This window comes from Myotis davidii, unplaced genomic scaffold (genome assembly GCF_000327345.1).
Source record: "Myotis davidii unplaced genomic scaffold, ASM32734v1 scaffold1, whole genome shotgun sequence".
Taxonomy (NCBI): domain Eukaryota; kingdom Metazoa; phylum Chordata; class Mammalia; order Chiroptera; family Vespertilionidae; genus Myotis; species Myotis davidii.
In genome coordinates, this window is record NW_006294681.1 from 10,287,037 (window position 1) to 10,309,057 (window position 22,021).

The following is a 22,021-nucleotide window of genomic DNA, read 5'->3' on the forward strand; positions in this document are numbered from 1 at the left end:
TACTGTTGTCTATATCTGTGAGTTTTGCTTTTTTTCCTTTGATTCATCCCTTCACCCTTCTCACCCAACCTCTAAACCCCTCCCCTCTGACAGCTGTCTGTCTGTTCTCTGTATCCATGAGCCTGTCTTCACTTCGTTAGGTCATTTTGTTCATCAGATTCCACATATGAGTGAGATCATGTGATACTTGTCTTTCTCTGACTGGCCTATTTCACTTAGCAAAATACTCTCCAGGTCTATGTATGATGTCGAGAAAGGTAAGATTTCCTTCTTTCTTACAGCTGACTAGTATTCTATGGTGTAAATGAACCACAGCTTTTTTTATTAACTCATCTACAGATGGACACTTGGGCTGCTTCCAAATCTTGGCTATTACAAATAATGCTGTGATAAACATATGGATAGCCCACCCCTGGATATCATCTTTTCAAATTAGTGTGTCAGGTTTTAAAATCACTAGATCACTGTCTTTCACCTGCTTTTTCACTTAGATTGTGAGTTATCTGATGTAACAACCGTCATATATCCTGTATCCATGTTTCCAGAATCATGGGATGACATGTAGTAACTACTTAATAAATATTTGTTGAGTGAATGCATGAGGGTGGTGGGCTTGAATGGACACTTGAAACAGAGAAGACTCAGAAGGGGGCAGAATGAGCACTTTTTCAGATAAAGGAAGAGCTATCAGCTAACCTGCAAGGGTTGAAATAATTAAACGTGTGGGATTCGCTAACAAAGTTGCCTGATTTGGTATTCTGGTGTGCAGTGTGGTGATCAGTAATTTGCTGAAGGTCCAACAACTTGGAACTGGTGGTTTCTGGATTTGCACTTTTGTCTTTCTGACTTCAGGGTTTCCCACCCAACAACACTCCTTCCTCCCCAAATTCCTTCCCATAGTTACCAGACCACCACTCAACTCACTACAGCCTTGGCCCTTCCCACTTAGGCCATCTGAAATATTGTCTGCCCCAGACACCTTCTTCACATGATTTGTTTTCTGAGTTATATTTTTTCCCTCTTGCCTAGCTCTCCACTGTGGTTTGAATCCACGGGGTATTGATCATCCTGCTCATACTGAAGGCATTAAACTGCAAATTGAAGGTGAAGGTGTTGAGTCTCAACCCATTAAAAACAAACATTTCCAGAAGCTGCTTGACCAAAAAGGAACCCCCAAGCGACTGCAGGCAGAAGCTGAGACGGCTAAGGTAAGCAGTAACCCGATACATTAAGGAATCTCTGAAACTGCAGCATTGCTGCTCTGTGGTCAAGCCACAAAGAACTGATTGATGGTGCTCTCACTAATCACAATTGTCCCTTCAGTTTAACGAACACTGCTTCTGGATTATAATAATCATAAATGAAAATATTGACTGCCTCCCCATTGGGGTGAAATCAAAACACATTTGTGGTCAATCTCATAGCATGAGATTCTGAGTATGGTAGAGAATGGGCTATAGGGAAGACCGCTTTGAACTTAAAGCTGAAAGATTTGTTTGCCAGGCTCAGATTTATCATTTTATGATGTTGGGCAAGTCCTGTGACTTTCCAAGCCTCAGAGTCTTTATCTATAGAGAGTGTATCCTAAAAGCTGCCTCCCTCATCAGATTGAGCAGATGAAATAATACAGTGTGTCTGAAAGTATTTTGTAAAAGGCCCAGTTGGCTGCATGAGTATTGAGGGATTTTTGCTGACAAGCACTGTTAATAACTGACATTGGAAAATAATTTTTACTTGATAGGGGTAAGGGAGACCTATGTGGATTTAGCTTAGTCCACTTGTACTTCTGTAACAAATCACTTCGACTAGATGTTTTGTAAACAATTAAAATTTATTTCTCACAGTTTTGGAGACTGGAAAGTTTAAGATCAAGGTGCCACCTGTTTCAGTGTCTGGTGAGGGCCCACTTCCTGGTTAATAGACAGCCGTCATCTTATTGTGTCCTCACATGGTGGAAAAGGACATGGAGCTGCCTGGGGTCTCTTTTGTAAAGGCACAAATCCCATTCATGGGCCCCACCCTTGTTATCTAAGCACTTACCAAAGGCCCCACCTCCTAATACCATCACATTGGCAGTTAGGTTTCAACATGGATTTTAGGGGTATGTAGACATTCAGTCTCTAGCAATCTTTATTTGGGAACATGAGTGTGGTGATATTTAAAATGGGGAAGGGATGAGAAGGGCAGGTTACTGCACAGCACGTATAGCATGTTCCTGTTGATATCAAAATGCCTTTCACTGCATAAGGGCATCACTGAGTCTGGAAGAGTTTACTCCACAATTTGAGCAGCAGTTTATATCTGGAATTGAGATTACGGAGAAAACGTTTTCTTGAGTTTTTCCCCCCCCTTAAAAATGCATTCTTTTAAGAATGGTATTTATTTTAAGTCTTTTACAGATTGCCCTATTAACTATAGTAGCTCAACTATGGCTTTTCCTGTTTGGTGGGGTCATATTCTGCCTTTTATGGTGCTGTATTTCCTCCCATGGCTTCATGTTCTTGCTGGTATGTTATTGGCCAAGGGAGAAAGTTACCTTGGGGACTCTGAATGGTGGTGAAAGCCATTTGATTAGGTGTCTTTTGGTATTTGTGCTGCTGAAGCGAGCACTGATGAGGCGTTTTATGCCTGTCTCTTCCTGAATCTTTTGGGATGGAACATCTTTGACCAGGTGTTACATTATGTTTCAATTTGACATTCTGTCTCTTGGCTACTGACTGACTATGCACTTCCTTTGCACTTTCCCATTTGCAGGCTTCACACTGGGAACTTGGTCCCCACTCCCTACCATGCCTGTGGGCTCTGACACCGATTCTAGCCATGTTGGGCTTTGAAACCAATCAATCCTTAGCATGTCAACTGTTCCAACCGGCACAGTGAGCTTTGTGCCTTCTCACTGCTGTGCTTTCCTGGTGTCTAGAGATTTCTCTTCCTTGATTTTAAGCATGGTATTACATACATTAAAAATATTTTGTTAGTATCTTTTAAGTTTTGAGAGCCTCAGGGAGGGCTTGTAGCTTGAGCTTAATCTAGCATCTTGATCTTGAAACTTGTATTACTTTCAACACTTTAAATGTATCCCTCTATATCTACAGGGTGGAATAAAAATAGGTTAACAGTTTTTCATATGGAAAATAATATAATAATTAATAAGTAATAATACAAGAATAAATTCTGTGTTTTGTGTACTCACAACTGTAAACCTTCTTTTGCCCCACCTTGTATATCCATTCTGGGAAGAATCACCCTTTTTGTCTCTCTCTTAGAATGTGGCTTTGGCCCCAGTTCCTCAAAAGGCTAGAATCCTAATTCTGGAAGGAGGTTGTCTGTGCCACCAGCTGCCTCCAGCTCTCATAGATCATGGGCAAAGCAATGGAGAACCAAGCTCACTTTTAAGCCTTTCAGTCTAGTTGGGGGGAAAAATGGATCCAATTGAAATGCTGATATGCAAAGGTTATTTACCAATATAAGTCCTAAATGCCTGTGAGCACTTGGGAATCCAGAGAGCGTGTGCGCCATTCCACAAGTTCTAGATGCAAAACTGTGTTAACTTAGCTTACAGGTGGGTACGAGGCAAAAGAGATAGGAGGTATAGCAGGTTTATCTAATTGGGAGGCACAGCAGTTATGAAGGTACAGCTTCCCACCCAGGGGCATGTACAACTACCCCAGATGAGAGCCAAAGTAGGAAAGAGTCTCCTTGACACAGAGAAGGCACAGCCTCTGTTTTCCATCAATCTCTATTTATCTTTTCAGTCATGGAGGCCTGAAGGCAACTCACAGCTCCCAAAAGACCAGATGTAGTTCCAAAGAAATAGCCCTGTGATAGACTGAGGTCCTTCTTGGATTGGCCAGGCCTGAGGCTAATGAGCCCTTTCCTCACAGAGGAAGTAGGGATGGGGCTTGCAGTAAAGGTAGAACTTGACCTGTGTTGTGAAATATGGATACAGTTCAAATACACAGCAACAGGAATGGAAGGTGCCCTTAGCAATGAAGCCTGAGTACCTTGAGCTGGGGTGTGGCAGCAGACATCCTCAGTTGTGCTCAGCAGTCAAGGTTCCTGTTGTAGAAACAGGATGGAGCAGTATGTTGGAGCCAAGTTTTATGGGATGTGAATGCTAGAATGAGGAACATGGATTTATTTTCTGCCAAAACAGGGCACTGTCCAATATGGAAGCCACTAAACACGTGTGGCCAGTTAAATGTATTAAAATAGAATAAAATGAAAAAGTGAATTTCCTTGGTCATCCTAGCCAAATTTCAAGTGGTCAGTTGCCACGTGTGTCTCGGGGCTACTGTTTTGGATAGCATAGGCAGGGAACATCACAGAAAGTTCTGGACAGCGCTGTTCTGACCTGTGGGAAGACATTGATGGTCTGTGGTACGGAAGCAAGATGAAAAAAGGAAAATGGTATGGTGTTAACATTCTCCCTGACCCTTGTCCTTGGTCCTTGGAGGACATGTGCCTCAGGCATAAGAAAAATGTCAAAGTAAGAGTCTGCTTTGAAAGTGATATTTCTAAATGCTCTAAAGGCTGGAATTGGAGTTTCCACAGCAATTTGGAAGGTGACTATAAGCAGGAAGTAGCCTGGTGGTTCCTCAGCTTGGAATGCTGGGATCTGTCCTTATACATGGCCTAAAGACAGTCTTGGGAAATTAGAAAATCTAGACTTCTAGATTTGATTTTCTTTGTTCTCACAAGGAAACTTACCCTTTCTATGTTTTTATCTGTAAAATACAAGTTTCATAAGGTTACACCTTTTTTTTCCCCCTTGCGAGCAATTTGCCAGAGCCTGTAAAGTGGTGAGTCAGAATGACGGTCAAGAGTCTTCCTGGCTTTTTGAGGGTGGCTTTTGCATGTCCCTTGTATATGTGAGACTGCCCCATACCTTTTGTTTATAAAATTTGTATCCCAGTTTTATTGCTGAGAAAAGAAGGAATTTAGATGCCTTGCTTAGTTTCTCACTAACAACTAGAGGTAGATGAATTTCAGATCAGAATCTAAGTCTCATGACTCCAAATCCAGGCATTTCTCATTCCCTTAACATTAAATGTACAAATGATTTATTTATTTGAAAAGAAAATGTAAGCTGTTCTCCCGAGAATCTGGCCTACTAGGCAAAGAACAGGTTAGAACGCTGCGTGTCGCCTTTCTAACTCGAAGAGAAACACGGAAAATCGTGATTGCTGTATTATATAATGGAGAAGCCATGCCAGCATCTGAAACAGTGAATAATGGCCCGTGTTTGGCTTTGGGATGCATCATGCAAATCTTTGGCAGCAGATGGCCTTTTCTCATTAGGCTAATATTAGATTTAGTTTGTATTCATTTGGCACAGAGTTAAAGGAGCCGGCCTGGAACCTGGTGCTGGAGGCAGGAGGAGGAGAAAGCCTGGTGCTTTGGATAAGCCACAGGCCGGTAAATGAGAGTTGACTGGAGGGCAGCTTGTAACAATGAGCAGGAAGCATTACTCTGCGATTTGAACCGAAAGCTAAAAGAATTTTGACTTGGGTTAAAAGATGAAGAGTGGGTTGTACTTAACCTTGATCAAATTACATTGCTCAGCTGTATCTGAGAAGGTCTGTGGCAATTTGGGGATAGAATGATCTAATTCTTGGCTATCTGTGTTGCTTGGCTCGGAGCGCAAGTGTCTCTCCAAATGAAGCTGCCAACCCAATATAATGTCACTAATGATATGAAAGGACATAATGCACGGGTAACATAATGAGCACACACTTTGTTAGGAATTGTCAGAAGGGTCAGGACAAGTAAGGCAAGACCGAATGACATCATGCTATGTGAACGCCAAGGCCCCAGTACACATACGCTGGGCACTTGGGAAGATCTCAGCGAAAATTACAGCAAACCCATGTTTGAGAAGGTAAGCATTTATTACTAAAGAGTTGAACTCTGAAAAGGGTTTCAATAAGTAGGGTGTATTTGAGCCATAGTTTCGTGGTAGAGTCAACAAAGAAAGGAACTTTAGCATTCTTCTGACCTTTTATAATTTGTTTTATAGATAAGGGCACTGAGACCAAGATGAGATGAAATGGCTTTTCCAAGATCTTGACACCTAGAGCTTAGTTCTTCTAACTCATGGCTAGCGCTTTCCATTCTATTATACAGTCAAATCTATACAAAACAACAAGTGTTTGAAGCCATTTGGTTAATTCGACTTTTCTGGTGAATTAAGACTGAGGTGTATGCCACTTAAGGATGCAAAATGGATAGTGGGCCCTAGCCACTTTGGCTCAGAGGATAGAGCATTGGCTTGTGGGCCAAAGGGTCCCAAGTTCAATTCCAGTCAAGGGCATGTACCTTGTTTGCAGGCTCCTCCCCACCCGGGCCTTGGTCCCGGCATATGCAGGAGGCAACCAATCGATGTTTCTTTTACATCGATGTGTTTCTCTGTCTTTTCTTCTGTCTTCCACTCTCTCTAAAAGAGCAATGGAAAAATATCCTTGAGTGAGGATTAACAAAAACAGACAAACAACAACAACAAAAATGGAAAGTGGTTGGTGTTCAAGGAAATGGAGCCCCTAACAGTGGGTGGATCGGAGCACAGGTACAATTCCATTGACAGTTTTGACACTTCAAAGACAGGCCTCCGGAGAAAAGGGCATTTGAGTTCTAGGGAAGGGTTATCTGGCAGCACTCTGCCCAAATGCTTCCCCAGCCCGAAACTCTGAAGATCAGTAGGGAAACCTTCCAACCATGCGGCAGCAGTTAAAGAGGCATTCCAGTCGGAAGTGATTGAGATATTGCAGGATTGCATGCGTCTCTATAAAGACATAGGCAGCTTGTACCTAAGAGACAAACATGACAGCAGTGAGCTTAGTCTGTCCTTGGGATGAAAAGATTCCCAGTCCGTGATCAGTGATTCGAGGTATCCATCTACAAGCCCTGGTCAACCAAGCCAAGTGAAGAACTCAAGGAGCAGAGAAAGCCAGAACCGGGAGGCAGAGTAAGGTAATAGCCAACGGTGGTGGAAGAAAGTGGGCTTTGGCCTTTGCCTACACCAGCAGTTCTCAACCTGTGGGTTACGACCCTTTCACAAGGGTTGCCTAGGACTATCGGAAGACATATATAATTACATATTGTTTTTGTGATTAATCACTATCCTTTAATTATGTTCAATTTGTAACAATGAAATTGGGGGTCACCACAACATGAGGAACTGTATTAAAGGGTTGTGGCATTAGGGAGGTTGAGATCCATTGGCCTACACCAAGCATGTCAAACTCATGGCCCAGCCCACAATGAATATTTTTGTGGCCCAGCCAATATAACGGTACGTAAGAAATATTTTAATAAAAATTTCATAATTTAATTTTATAATATCCTGTTATACATAATTATTAATAACGAACTACAATGTCTGCTCATGACTGATTACTATAATCGTATTGCATTCATTTTTTCAGCTCTTTGTATTCAGCATGTCTTTATCAAAATAAACCTGTTTCTATGAAAATTGAAGCTTTTTTTTTTTTTGCGGCCCACATAAACTTAAACCTTGTTTATTTGGCCCATGTTAGCCTTTGAGTTTGACATGTTTGGCCTACACCGATAGCTAGAAGGCTGATGACAGTTCCTGGTGAGAGCATTATAGCTAAATAAATAGTCATCATCTCAAAACATGCAGTTTCCACACACACTAAAAGATCTTCTTTATAAAATTAACATTGTTTAGTAAGGTTTTCAAGCAAGTCTTTGCCTTGCTTTTCCCCAAGTCCTACATGGTAGTTGCTATTGAACTGTGACTACTTGGACTCAGGTGTCCCCTTAGAACAGATTTGCAGAGATTTTCTGTAAAAAGGCAGATGGTAAATGGCTCTACATAGTGGGTGTCACTATTCCCACATGACTTCGAGGAAGTAGATGCATTTCATTGAGATAGTAAGTAGTGAATCTGTGACTTTGATGCAAGTCTGCATATCTTCACTATTCTGTATCACCTCTGCTGTGTCTCAGCTGATGGGATGTCTAGACAGCTTGACTTTAGATGCTGCACAGCCAGTGCTAGGGAGAATTGTGGTGAGGGCTAGGAGGTGGGAGGGGTACTTCAAATCATTGTAAAGGAACACCCTACCTTCTCTTCTTCTCTGTGAATACACACATATCCATAGCTGATGGTCTATTTGGGTTTAAGTTGCCAAGAGTTTATGACTGCAAAGGAAAAACAAAACAACATGGTCATGAGTAATAAAACATTTAAAATTGCCCTGTTATCACTCATATATTGAGAAAGAAAAAGATTCTGTAATATTGATTGAACTGGAAAAAGAGTATTCCATCATGAACAAATATCCAAATGGTAATTCTTTTGTTCTTCTTGGATTATTCATCAGCAGGCCATGTTGGTTCATTCTACCCCCACTGTGTATTCTGGAATCTATGCAAGTTTCACATTCACGGACATCATGTGGGTCCACTTCACCATCTCTTCTCCCACAGACCTCATCAGTAGCCCCTTATCTGGCTTCCACCTCACTCTTCCCCTCCTGTGATCCATTCTACACATAATAATCTTGAATCAGGGGATGCTGTTCACCTGCTTAGTGTTCTTGATGGTTTTTCAGGCTCTAAAAGTAAACTCCAAATCTATTATCATAATTGTGAAGAACCCAAGACATTTGGGCCCTGCTTACCTTCCCAGCCTTGCCTCATACCAGGCTCTCGTTTCATTGTCTGAGCTCCAGACATACTTGCCTTTCTGTTTCTTGAATACACCAAGGTCATTCTCTCTTGAGAGCGCTGTCAGATTCCCATGATCTCACCCCATTTCCTTGAAGTCAAAAACTTGAGGGAAATGGAAAGCAACAGCTTTTCCTTACATGATGAGGATCAAACCACCAAGTACCAATCAAACATTATTTCCAGGGCTGTATGAATTAGAAATAGTTTTCAAATGTCACTTTCACACATAACCCTAGATATATGCTATCATAGCTTGGGCTGCTGTACAACATACCATAGACTGCATGGCTTAAACAACAGAAGTATAGTTGCCACAGTTCTAGGAGGCTGGGAAGTCCAAGATCAAGGTACCAGCCCATCTGTTTCAGGTGATGGCCCTCTTCCTACAGATGGTCACCTCTGGCTTTGTCCTCATATAGTGGTGAGAGATTGAGCTTGGTTCTCTTCCTCATCTTAAAAGGGCACTAATCATATCATGGGGAGCCCACCCTCGTGACTTCCTCTCATCTTAATTATCTTCCAAGACCCCATCTCCAAATACTATCACATTCAACATATGAATCTCCGGGGGCACAAACAGTCCATAAAATATACCAAATACGTATTTTGGCCAAACGGCTGAGCGTTAAATCACTGTTAGGCTGAAGTTCAATATCATCATCATATACTGAAAGACTGGCCTACAAGAATACACCTGTAATATTAATAAGGATGCCTACTTATTAAAACTTAATTAAAATTATACCAGTCAGATTTTTTAATGGCATTATAGTGCAGTGGTAATAATCTCTCAGTGCTGTCAGTTCCTGTGGTTTTTATATTGTATGTTTACCATGTTAAAAATATGCTCTGTCAACTGAGGTCAGAGAAGGAGCAACAGATGTATTTTGTCAAACTGCCTCTACAGGATCATGCTAATGGTGATATCCCACACCCTGCCCCCACCCTCCCAAAGTCATGAAGTCTTCTTCCTCTCTAATAATAACTAAAATAAAGACTTCAACTCTTGAACTTGCCATCTTGATTCCAAAGTCATGATTCAATTCTATTGAAGCAATCCCATAAATTAAAGCTTTGGGCTGTACTGAAACCAGATGCTTTTTAACAATTCTCAAAATCAAGCTAAATTTTGCTGCCCTATCTTGTGATTTCCTTCTTTGTTTTAAAGCAATGCTTTCACAATATTAAATGGAAAACATGATTCTCGCTTCAGCAGCCAGAATGACCTTGTTAACGTGCGAGGCAGATCATGTTGTTCCTTTGCTCACACTCCTCTAATCGCTCCCCATTTTCCTCAAACGAAAAGCTGAAGTCCTTCCAGTGCCCTACCAGGACCTGCTCTCCTGGCGAGTCACACATGTCCTCTGCTACAGTCTTCCATGCTCAGGCTGCTCCAGGATTAAAACTAGGTATCTTACCACCTCAGAGCCTTTGCACTGGCTGTTCCCTCTGCCTGCAATTCCCTTTCCTCAGGATGCACAAGGGGCACTCCATCTTCTTCAAATCTTTCCTCACTGAGGCTTACGTGGACTATACTATTTAAATAATGGCATCTTCCCCAATGCACCTGATCCCCTGGCTTGTTCTGTTATTCTCCTCCCCAATCCCCCAAAACCACTGACCACTTTCTAACGGTATATTATTTCCTTGTTATATTTATTATCGTATTATGCCCTCATCCACTAGATTGTAAACTCCACAAAGACTGGAACCTGCTGTGTTCAATGATGTATCCTTAAGACTTAAACCATGCCTTGTACCTTGTAGAGGCTCAACTCTTTGTTTAAATAAAGTCTGGTAATAATCAGTATGCATGTAATCTTCACCTAGCCAGTGGACTTGGTATATAAAGCAAACCAGGATAATTTCACTCTCTAAGTTACATCTACAATGCCCACTTTTCTTGGAAAGGGAATTTTTATATAGTGACAGTAAACCCGGAGGACATCCCTATTTGTGTTACTAATAGTTCTACAATGATCAGGTAAGTAAATAACCTGTGTGCTCAGATAATCATTAATTGCACCCAACTTCAGGGTTGCCAAACATATAGTTGAAAGGCATTTGGCTCCTTGGACTGCCAGAAACCAAGGTTGAAGCCAAATCCTAATAGCCGATTTTTGGCCCAGTGCCACAACCAAAGCTGAGCTTCCGTGCCTCCTCGTTCTTTATGTGATTACTCTGTTTAATTTTAAATGTTCGCGTGTCTAACTTGCACATTGTGTAATCGGCTTCTTGGGGAAATCTGATACCAGCCTTTTCCCATGTTGTACTAAATAGAAAAAGAATGGTTAGCCGTACACATGCCCAGATAACAGAAACCTCTTGGGTCAGTAACAGGCCAGAACTGTAACAAAAGGAAGAAAGGGAGGCATCAAAACTTGGATTTGTTATCAAGGAGAATGTTTTGATTGAGGATATGTGATTTCACTGTTTTGCTTTATCTTCAAAATACATAGTAAAAAGTCGTGCTCTGCCACTGTATCATCTGATGCTAATTTCTTGACTTATCTCTGCCTCAATGTCTCTCTGTCCAGTAGGGAATAATCACAGCATCTACTTCATTGGATGATGTTAGGATGATTGGAGAGCATACTAGTATACATGACATGCTTAAAACAGCTCTTGGCATATAGTAGGCACAATATAAGTTTCCTACTATGGTTGTTCTTAATATCATAATTACCCTCAGAAAACATTTTGGCAAGGTAGAGAAAAGAATATTCTATCCCTCCGTCCCTGTCTTGATATAAGCTGACTCAGTCCATGGTAGCTTGGGCTAGCCACAGAACAGTTAATAGAAATGGAGAGAAATGGCCATATTTGAAGTTTATTGTGAAGCCCTGGTAAGATGTTATGAGGTATAACCAATGAAACAAAGGGAGGAATCAAGGTATGACTCCTAAGTTTCCAGTTTAAGCAGTTAACTGAATGTTAGTGAAATAGGGGAAACTTGACTGTGTTAATAGGGGAAGCTTTGGGGCAGAATCAGAAGTTTCATGTTAATTTTATGGTTTTTGAGTTCCATCCAGGAGAAGATATCAAGTGGGCCATGAAACTTGTGATCTAGGTTTTCAAGGGAGGTCTGTCTCAGTTACAGATACAGATTAGAGGTCACACCTGCCACTCTGGGGGCGGTGTGTGAGGTAGACAAGGAGTGTAGAAGTCAAGGAATGTTCATTGATTCTTACCTCTAGGAAATGGTGGCCATTTGGTTTCCTGCCTTTGTTGCTGCTACTTCTTGATTCTTGTTACCCATGCCTTGTCATCGTTGGACTTTGATAAGCCTGAGGAATAGACATCAGATTGAAGGATATTGACACAGCATGAAAGCAATTAGATAGAAATAGCTCATCCTCATTTTTTTCTTTTCAGCCTAATTTTTGGCATCCACTCTCCCATCATGCTCACCCACTGTGAACTGTTGTACACATCCAGGGAAAAGAGGCCGCTGCATTTCATGGACAGTCAGAAAAGGGGAAGAGAAGCTGGTACCATCTTTTGGATTTAAGACTTACTAACTTTTTATAGGGATGTGAGGCTGTATTCACTGTCATGGCAGATGTCACTATGTTCACTCTTTTCCTCCAGGGCTCATGGAGGAATGCACTTCCCAATCTCCCAGACTGTTTAGACAATGGCCTGTGACAGAGAGTGCCATGCTGCGCTGGTGGGCTAGGAGCTATGGTGCCCACTTCCAACTCCTTCTGGGGAGTGTGTTGGCTACAGGTTCAGGTGGCAGTGCAGAAAGTCAAAGGGACTTTGATCCCCAAGTCATCAGGTGGAGGACAGCTGCCCAAGAGCTAAGCACAGACTTTGTATATGTAAGAAATAAACTTGTTATTTTTTGCTCATTTTGGTTCTCTGTTTTTAAGACTTTGAGGGATGTTTCTTCGTAAAAACCTAGTCTAATCCAGGCAGCATCTTGAAATGATACAGTAATGCTTGCTCAAAACCCAAGCTGCCCACAAGCAGGCATCTTGCTGAACATCAGGCCAGGTGCAACTCCCAGCAAAAAATGGGTTTGCTAAACTGTCGCTCTAAAGTCAGTATTGATTGTGACTCTCTTTTGAATAGGTGTAGACTGTCAGAGCTCTCTTTACTCTGAATTACTGAACTGCCAAAATGAAAATCACTATTTGAAGATGTGAAGAAGCTTTCTCCTGGGTCTTTGTGATTGTTACCCATGTCAGGGCATTCTGGGGCACGCCTCTCCCTACAGCCTCATTTTGTGTTTGTCTGAAATTCGCAGCAATTAGCTGCCATTTCCATCTCACTTCGATGCTGTGATTTCCTTTCATGTGACACATGCTTTTTCCTAGAGTGTATCACATGAGCTCAGCACGTGTAACTGGTCTAATTGTTGGGCTTAAAAGTTAGAGATGAATGTTGTTGTTTTTCTGGTGTCATTTGTGTGTGTGTGTGTGTGTGTGTGTGTGTGTGTGTGTGTGTGGTTTAATCCACTCAAGCAATGATTTTGTTCTGCAGAAGCTGACCTGTTTTGCTCTCCTGAATGCAAATCTGGGCTACACATCTTACCATGTACACATCGACTTTCTGAGACACCAGTGCTTCTCCTTGAATGACCCTTTTCCCTCTAGGGCAGTGGTTCTCCACCTTGGCTGCACATTAGAATCACCTGGGAATCTTTTTAAAACCACAGCTCTAGGGCTTACTTGGCTAATATTTATCAACAACATCTGGGCTTGAGTGCAGTGAAGTTACAGCAGTGCTTATCTGTGCACATCTGCAGGTCGTGGAAGTTGCTAGCCAGCTCCTCCATCTCGTTGAGCATGGCCCTATGGAGCCCTGAGATTGGCAGCTATTTCTCAGGAAGCGGAAGGCTTGTGTGCCTTGATGAAAACTCATGGAGAACATAAGGGAAAGGAGCCATTACAATTGGAATGGATATTAGGAATCATCTGTTCCAGCTTTCTCATTTTACTGGTGAGAAAACTCATGGACAAAGACGTGAAATAACTTGTAGAAGCCTATGAGGAAGAAGTTACAGAGATGCAGACACGACTCCGACTTTTGATGCTCCATCCTGGCTTTTCTTTCTTGATACTTTAATTGAATATTTAATCCAGGATGTTTATGGGGGGAAAGGTTTCTGTGTGCATAGATGCTTTCTTTTTTTTTTTTTAATCCGCACTTTAGGAAGTGGTTTAGAGAAAGGGAGGGAGGGAGGGAGGGGAGAGAGAAAAAGAGAGAGAGAGAGAGAGAGAGAGAGAGAGAGAGAGAGAAAGATATCAGTAGCCTTTCTGTATGCTCCTCGCATGGGGATCCAACCCACAACCCAGGTATGTGCACTGACCAGGAATCCAACTGGCAACCTTTTGGTACATAGGACGATGCTCAACAAAATGAGCTTGCTGGCCGGGTGTTCATAGATTATATCTTAAATTTTCTTTCAGGGAAGAAAAATATGAGAAAATCATGTTGTGCTTGGTTGGTTATTTTCAACATTTTCAGGGTGTGTGCACCTTCCTCCTGGAGAAAGTCTCTTTAGAGCCAGTGCTGGCTAGGGCAGGGCAGGCTATGCTTAGGCTCATGCTCTGGGCAGGCACAGGGATGGACGTTGCTAAGTATGGAATGAAAGGGGATGGCAACTCCAGCTGCTGCTAACAGTGACGCCCAGGCTTATGCATGTATTTCCACTCACTCTTTTAAAAATATATATGTAATATTTGGTGCATACACAGTAGCATATAAAAAGTGTGTATGGCTAACAGTAAAATTAACACTGGTGACTCCACCACCAAACTTATGAAAGTCTGCTTCCTTTCAAACTCATCCTCTCTTGTGTTTTCTGGAAATGGCTCGCTTAGCTATATCCTTTTTTATCTTTTTTGCATTTTCTCATCCTATAAAATGTGACTGAGGGGATATAAGTGTCTTGTCTCTTTAAGACAATGATAATTACAACACTATTTTTTATTTTTAAACTGTACTCCTCAACTATAGTGATTTTCAAAACTGCCAGCAGCCCGAGTTGGGTCTTTTTTTTTTTTTTTTTTTTTTTACCATTTCCTTTCTTGGCAGTGCGTAGGCAGATGTCTCCCGAGGCCGACTTCGTTTCTGCTGCCTGGTGGACAGTCCACTGGGACCCACTGCAGGCACGTCCAAGGCCACATCCAAAGGAGCATCACCAGGGAAAGGTGCCTCCCTTCTTAAGCAGCTTGTAAGCTTTTGACACAGAAACCAAGGAGGAAAAACCTAGTGTTTATTGCAGCGGTTCTCAACCTGTGGGTCGCGGCCCCTTTGGGGCTCGAACGACCCTTTCACAGGGGTCGCCTAAGACCATCGGAAAACACAGATATAATTACATATCGTTTTTGTGATGTAATTTTATGGTTGGGGGTCACCACAACATGAGGAACTGTATTAAAGGGTCGCAGCATTAGGAAGGTTGAGAACCACTGGTCTATTGTATCAGGTGGCAGTTCTCACCTAGGAAGTAATTTTCAAGGAAGGCATTTCCTTTTAAGAAATCTTGCACAACTACTTTATTTGATTACATTCACTTTTCCAAGTCGTTTTCTTTTATCCTCAGCGACTGAGTATCAATTTCTCTATTTGTAGACTGAATAAGAATTTATTCTTAAATTTTATAGGTTTCTGAATAAAATGTATTAATCAGTTCCATGAACCATAAACTTTAAGATACTATTTTATTTTTTGTTACTTCAAGCCAGGTTGGGAGCTGTAATTTAACATTTGGCTTCTTTTATTGAAGAAGGCAGTTTTAAGATAATGATTATAACCACTGAGTTAAAGTTTGAGATGTTTAAATGGTTTTAATTCCTATTTTAAGTGAACCTGACAAAGGAACAATGCAGGTATAACTTCAAATATAGATGTATTCTAACCAAATAGATAAAAGGATTTATTTGCTATGCATTATAAAAATTTTTCTTTAACATTGAGCCCCAAATCTCACTATTCATTATTTCATTAAACGTGTTATTATAGTCACTTTTACTCCAGTTGCTTCTGTTTTTGTTTTTTTCCCTTAGTACATACAAGTTTTGTGGGGTCTGACTCTTAGATAGTTTTGGAACTTCTGCTATAATATTTTCAATAAAAAATTTAATATAGTATGAGTACTATTTTAGAATAATAAGTCAGAAACTTTGCAAATCTAAAGGAGCTGAAAATATCACCAGATCCAGGTTTCATTAACTGATTGATATGCCTCTATAATACATTTTTCCCTTTATGTTTTGACTTCTTGCTCATTGATTGCCTCTCTCTAAAACATTGATTTGTGACGTTTTCTAAAGCCATAATAGAAAGATAATTCAATGTTCCTCTGTATGTTTGGCTAAAATTTATTGGTATTATCAATATTAGGAATCACATCACATGACCTCTCATACTTACTAATTATAGTATTTGCTATAGTTCTGAGCCCTAAAACAGGAATTAGGATCAATTCTATTTCCTTTGGTTCCTATAACAGGAACAGATAAGGTGTGTTTGTAATTATCTGTGTCATACTGTCTGTACTATAGTTCTTCTTTGACTTGGTGTCTCTGAGAACTAGATTCTCAGCTTTCAGTTTTTCCATCCCTAAATATTGGGAGAATTTCCCAAATACTAGCTCACCACTTCATTACATTTTAAAGCCTGCTTCCTCACTACACCCGTACACCTCTGGTACCAAATGCTGCTGCTCCTGACTCTGACTGAATCCATGCAGGTGGGAGGGTTGTAGGAATATTCTTGGAAGGCATACACTGAAACACCAACTAATAACTATGACTAGAAATAAGTTAACCATATGATACCATATAGACTACATAAATACAGCTTATTAAACCCAAACTAAGTGTGATTCCATCTCAATTTCTCCTTAGCTGGATCCCCACAATGTCTGTTGCCTTCAGCAACACTGCCCAACATGAGGAAGGTATAGAAAGAGACCATTATCTTAATTGACTATGAATGCAGTACTTTAATCTTTGCAAATTTTACAAATTTTAACAAAATATATGATCATGTGATGCCATTGGTAAGACCCTTTCCTGGCCCTGAGTGAATGAGGGGTCCTTAAGCTTCCCCAGCTTGAGTCACTGTATATTTGCCCTTATTTAGCCTTAAATGTATATGATTTCTAGAAAGCATTTGCTTTCTGAACTTCAGCTACTTTAATTCATAGTTTATGATATGGCATTAGCCTGTTTTATCACTTTGCGGTTTTATTATTAAACTTGTGGTTTAAAAGAAAAATGCATTGTTCATTGGAGTCACTCCTCCCAACAAAGAGCACATAATCAATTTTAAATTGAATTTAAAAAACACCAGTTTACTTGACAAGTATTAATTAATAGTAAAAGGCGTAGTTTGTGTTATCATCCAGTTAGTACAACACACTAGACTTGCTATGTGTGTTACTTCTTCATAAAGAAGGAGAAGGGAGAGAATTTTTAATTACAGCAAACACTTGTATATCAGTTTTCATGTGGCAGGTACTGTTCCAAATGCATGTCCTATGTCACCATCTCTCATCCTGGTAGATAAACTGAAAGCCCTCCTGTTACAAGTCTCAAGAAATGCTAAATGAAATATAACAAAATCTAATACATGCCTGGCAGAGCTCATTAGGAAGTAAGGGAAATCACCAGCTGCTAGAAACACAAAGGGGACTGAACATGAGGAGGTGAGGGAATGGGGAGGGCACTGTGATGCCCTGGGTAGGAGGTTGACACTTAGGTTTTAATATTCAGGATGTGATTTCTTCTTTTCTTTTTTCTAAGCCAGGCAGTAGAAAGAACATCCCTTCATAACTGGAGAACACACTGGAAATTGCCAAATACCAGGGATTGGTAATTGTGCCCAACAGGTCTTTTAAAAGTTAAAATTACTTTGCTAAATCCTGAATTGACCAGGAGCCAGTCACACCCATGACCAGTTTCAAGTTGCAGCAAGACAAGGACTGTGTTGGTTGGGTTACCAATAGAATAAAAGACACTTTCTCATGGTTTGTTTCTCTGTTCAGTAAATGCAGTGATAAACACATAACGCAGCCAGGAGCTGGTCTGCTCTCCATTGGCACTATGTGTTATTTAGTGGAAACGGGAAATTTACAATGTGCCGATGTGCAGAGTACAAGAGAATTCATTTAAATTTTATGACATTAATAATTTTGAATATTGATTTGCCTGTCAACATGGGCTATAGAATTCATTCCCTTATTTGATTCATTAGCAGAAGTTTTCTATCCAGAGTCCTTGTGATGGTGTGGAAGAAGACAGGCTCATTGTTGTTATGTGAGTAATACAAAGTGAGACACTAGAAGAAACCCAGCTGGCATCACTGGGACTGGGGGAATGAAGAAGAGGAATGCTGTTGTTTTGGGGAAATGGATTTGCTGTATTGTTTTCCTGGCACCCACTCAAAAAAGAAAAAGATACCATAAACAAACTGTGAATCTTGAGTAAGAGTGTCTTCGTTTTTTTCCCGTTAGTGATTTAAACAAAACAAAGAATGGAAATCAAGTGTAAAGATAAACAACATCAGGAAAGCGATTCTCCAGTATGTGCCCCGAGAAAGTCATAATGGAAACTTATTTATAATTAATTTGTGGAGCTACTCTGTGTGTTGCTTATTTTGTTTGATTCTCACATTTTCTGTGTTAACAAACAACAGATGAATGTTAGCTTTTTTTCTTTTTGTAGTTGTTGAATTATTGATTCCCCCTCCCAAATCCCTGATTGGTCATCTTTACGTATGAGCCCCCCCCTTCCTGCAAATGCACAAACATGGAAAAATATGGTCTATTAGTCAGTGTTGTGTAGAGAAACAAAACCAATAAGATGTATAGGTATAGGTATAGGTATAGGTATATCCTGGAGGTTGGCACATTTGAAATCCACTGGGCAGGTGGTTGGCAGCAGGATGTAAACTTAAGCAGGGTTTTTATATGTTGCAGTTTTGAGACGAAATTCCTTCTTTGGAAATATCTCAGTCTTTGCTCTTGAGGCCTTCAACTGATTGGATGAGGCCCACCTATACTATGGAAGGTGTATTAGAGTTCTCCAAAGAAACGGAATAGTCTGTGCGTGTTTGGTTTTTTATAAGAAATTGGCTTACCAGTTTGGAGGCTGGGAAATGCCAAAATCTGCAGTCAGCCAGCGGGAGACCTGTGAGAGCCAATGGTGTTGTTCCAGTCCAAAATCTGGCAGGCTCAGCATCCTGGCAGAGCTGGTGTTTCAGTTTTAATCCAAGAGCAGGGGAAGACTGATGTCCCGGCTCAAAGCAGTCAGATGGGAAGGTTCTCTCGTACTCATGAGCGGGCCAGCTTTTTTGTTCTGTTCAGAACTTCAACTAATTGAATGAGGCCCAGCCACATTAGGGAGAGCAATGTGCTTGACTCAGTCTACTAATTCACATATTAATTTCCATGGAAACCACCCTCACAGAAGCACACTCAGAATAATGTTTGACCAAATATCTGGGCACCCAGGTGACATAAAATTGATCATCTTAAAGGGTAATCTACAGTAACATCAACTGATGTTAAAAACACACACACATTCGTAGTAGCATATATTTGTCCAAACTACTAGGCCTAGTCATGTTGATGCATAAAATTAACCATCACATATGGTGTATTCATTTTTTTTTCATTACAAAGTACTGTAACCACATTGTAAATTAAACCAGGAAGGAGAAACACATTGTATATCCATTACAGTACCAGGTGTGTTTTATTTTCTAGGTGGTCTATTTCATAAAAGGGTATTTTTAAAAAATATCTTGAAAATACTTTAATAATGTGTCAGATGTTTGGGATTTATCTGTTTCTCCTATTTGTCTCCGTTGTCAAAACAAAACATTAAAATGGGAGTTGGCGCCCTCGATGTTTGTCCAGTCTCTGCCACTCACTCACTACATCAGTCAGGAAAGAAATAGAACCCTCCTGAACCTCAGTGTTCTTATCTGTTTATGAATAGTTTGGGCTTGGCAATATCCAATGACCTAGAAGCTTGCATGTTTTATTAAGCCAGAATTTGTAAAGTGAGGTACATGTACCGGTCTCGGACTATATGCAGGAGGGTTAGAGGTGGTACATACATGAACAGGGTTGAGTTTAATAATTCAATATTCTAATGTATACTTGAAAAAAAATTAATTAGCACACAAATCATGACTTTCCAATCATTGTGGCTTAAGGCAACATGAAAACTAACAAAGGGACTCATTTTAAAGAAAAATATTAAGAAAACACATGTCTTAGACTGATTTGGATAAACATTAGGAAATGAACAAAGCTTAGGACATATTCACTATCAATCCATGAATCTAACGTGATGTGCTCTCATGCCACTTTTTCAGAGAACCACAAAGACTTCAATTCTCTTAGCAGAGAGCTGTGTAGAGAGTTGTTCATTGAGCATGCTGCTCAACCTGTATCGAGTACATCCTGCTGGCACTGTGCCTGGTGCAAGGATCCTGGGGTGAATGGGCTGGGACTTTGGCCTTGGGTAGTTTACAGTCTACTGGGGCATCAGAAGTATGAATGATGAATTCTAATCCAGTGTCATATCTGCAGTAACAGAACTATATACTCGGGGCCAGGTTTGGGATAACACAAAGAGGAGAGACTGACTCTGTCTTTGGGATACCAGGAGAAGCCTCATTGAAGTCATTCTTGACTTGGCCAACAAATTGGGATGGGCATGCTAGGTACGGGATTGAGGATATCCAGAGGCTTTTGGTAGACTCTTGGGTGTGTCTGATACAGATGTATGTATGAAGAGTCTGCTGAAAGTATTCCTTCTCATAGGAATTGCCTCTACATAGAAGATGATCTTTTCCAGGTCTTTCCCCAGTTCCCAGTGGCAAGCTTGAACTAATCTTTCCACATTCATGGATTAGATTCTGGGATCTTTGCCGATTCTGTGCTTACCTATCAGCTGGTTGGGGGCTTCTATTTCTTTATTCCCGAATGAGACTCAAGCAAAAGTCTGCATATCTTATAAACATTCCTTTGCAAAAAAGAAAAATGATTTTCAATGATCTTGGGCGAGAGAAAACTTGGTATCCCTAATTAAATGCCTGAGTTTGGTTTTGCATTTGCTGGGAGCCTACTGTAAAGCAAACCAACGTGGCCTTCTGTTCTGTTCCAGGCGCCAAGAGCTTGCCGGGCTGGGTTCCCACTGCGTCTGTGTAATGCATTCCTTCTGTCCCACCCCCTGTTGCAGATCTGCCGAGGTGAGGCTGACATCATCACCTTGGCTCATAAAGCCATTTCCCAATGTGTTACCAGTTGAACTGCCTAAATGGAGGGATGGAGTAGGGGTGCAGAGGGGCTTGCCAATTACTTCAACATTTCAATATTTGCTATCCTTAAAAAAGATTCTTTAGAAATAAGAGCGATTACACATTAAATTTGAAATATTTTGCAGGACTAATTTCTCACTCCATGGCCATCAGCCCTGCAAGCAAATCGGGTCATTGGTTCCCTTGACAGTCCTCCTGATTTAAGTTTGCTTCTCCTCCAGATGGGCCTCATCTGGACACCTTGGGAGCTGGTGGGATGAATGGGCAAAGTGGGTGTGGGCTCTGGGAAGAACTGTGTGCCACAGTGTTATTCTGGTTGAGAGCGGGAGAGTGTAGGCCTCTCTTCCCTATCAGGGTTGGGGTTTACAGAAACCACCCCCTACCTTACCCCCTCTGCTTTGGTAGCAAAATGCTACTCATCATGTTAAAGTCTCCTCTGAAATGTCCTTTAGTTCAGGAGCTTTCCGTGACCACCTAAGGTGTGGGTGAGCCCGGGTCACATCCTCTGATGGCATCCTGTGCCTCTTGTCTCATCACACTTGGTTGCAGTGACTTTCAGCTCCCTCGCTGCACAGTAGACTATGTGAAGGCAGGGATGATAGTGTGTTAAGAGCTTCCTTTGTGCCAAGCCTGGTTCTGAATGTTTTTTGTATATCCCATGAGGAGGTATACAGTAGAGGTTGATTTCTGGCCCTGGATCCAGACTGCTCATGGGAGCTCTGGGGGGTGAAGAACAGCAGTACTTCAGCTGAGATTGGACATGGTGTCATAAAGGGGTCTGGCTTTAGAGTCAGGAGCCCTCTTCACTTGGTCTCTTACTTGCTCTAAAACTCAGGGACCTTAATCTCAGTTTCTAGGCATATAACCACAGATTAACCTTGACATTGTTTTTTTATGCAGAGGGGACCACCGAAGTCTTTCAGAGCAGGAGACTGATGGAGTAAAAGTTGCATTTTGTCAACAAACATTTAGCTCCAGTGGTTTGGAATGGGGAGATGCTGGAGAAAAAGTGATGAAAAATAAAGACTCT

The 22,021-nt window shown here is 41.1% G+C and overlaps 1 protein-coding gene across 2 annotated transcripts in view; it reads left to right on the forward strand.

The window, feature by feature from the left end:
• SAMD12 (sterile alpha motif domain containing 12) overlaps positions 1-22,021 on the forward strand; it is a 335,667-nt gene that overhangs the window by 37,365 nt on the left and 276,281 nt on the right. Inside the window, exons 2-3 of one of the 2 annotated variants that reach the window (XM_015567452.1) lie at positions 1,030-1,208; positions 20,838-20,922. In XM_015567452.1, coding sequence (XP_015422938.1) covers positions 1,030-1,208; positions 20,838-20,922 — 264 coding nt within the window. The remainder of the gene's footprint in view (positions 1-1,029; positions 1,209-20,837; positions 20,923-22,021) is intronic. The other variant, XM_006769102.2, reaches the window with a different exon arrangement.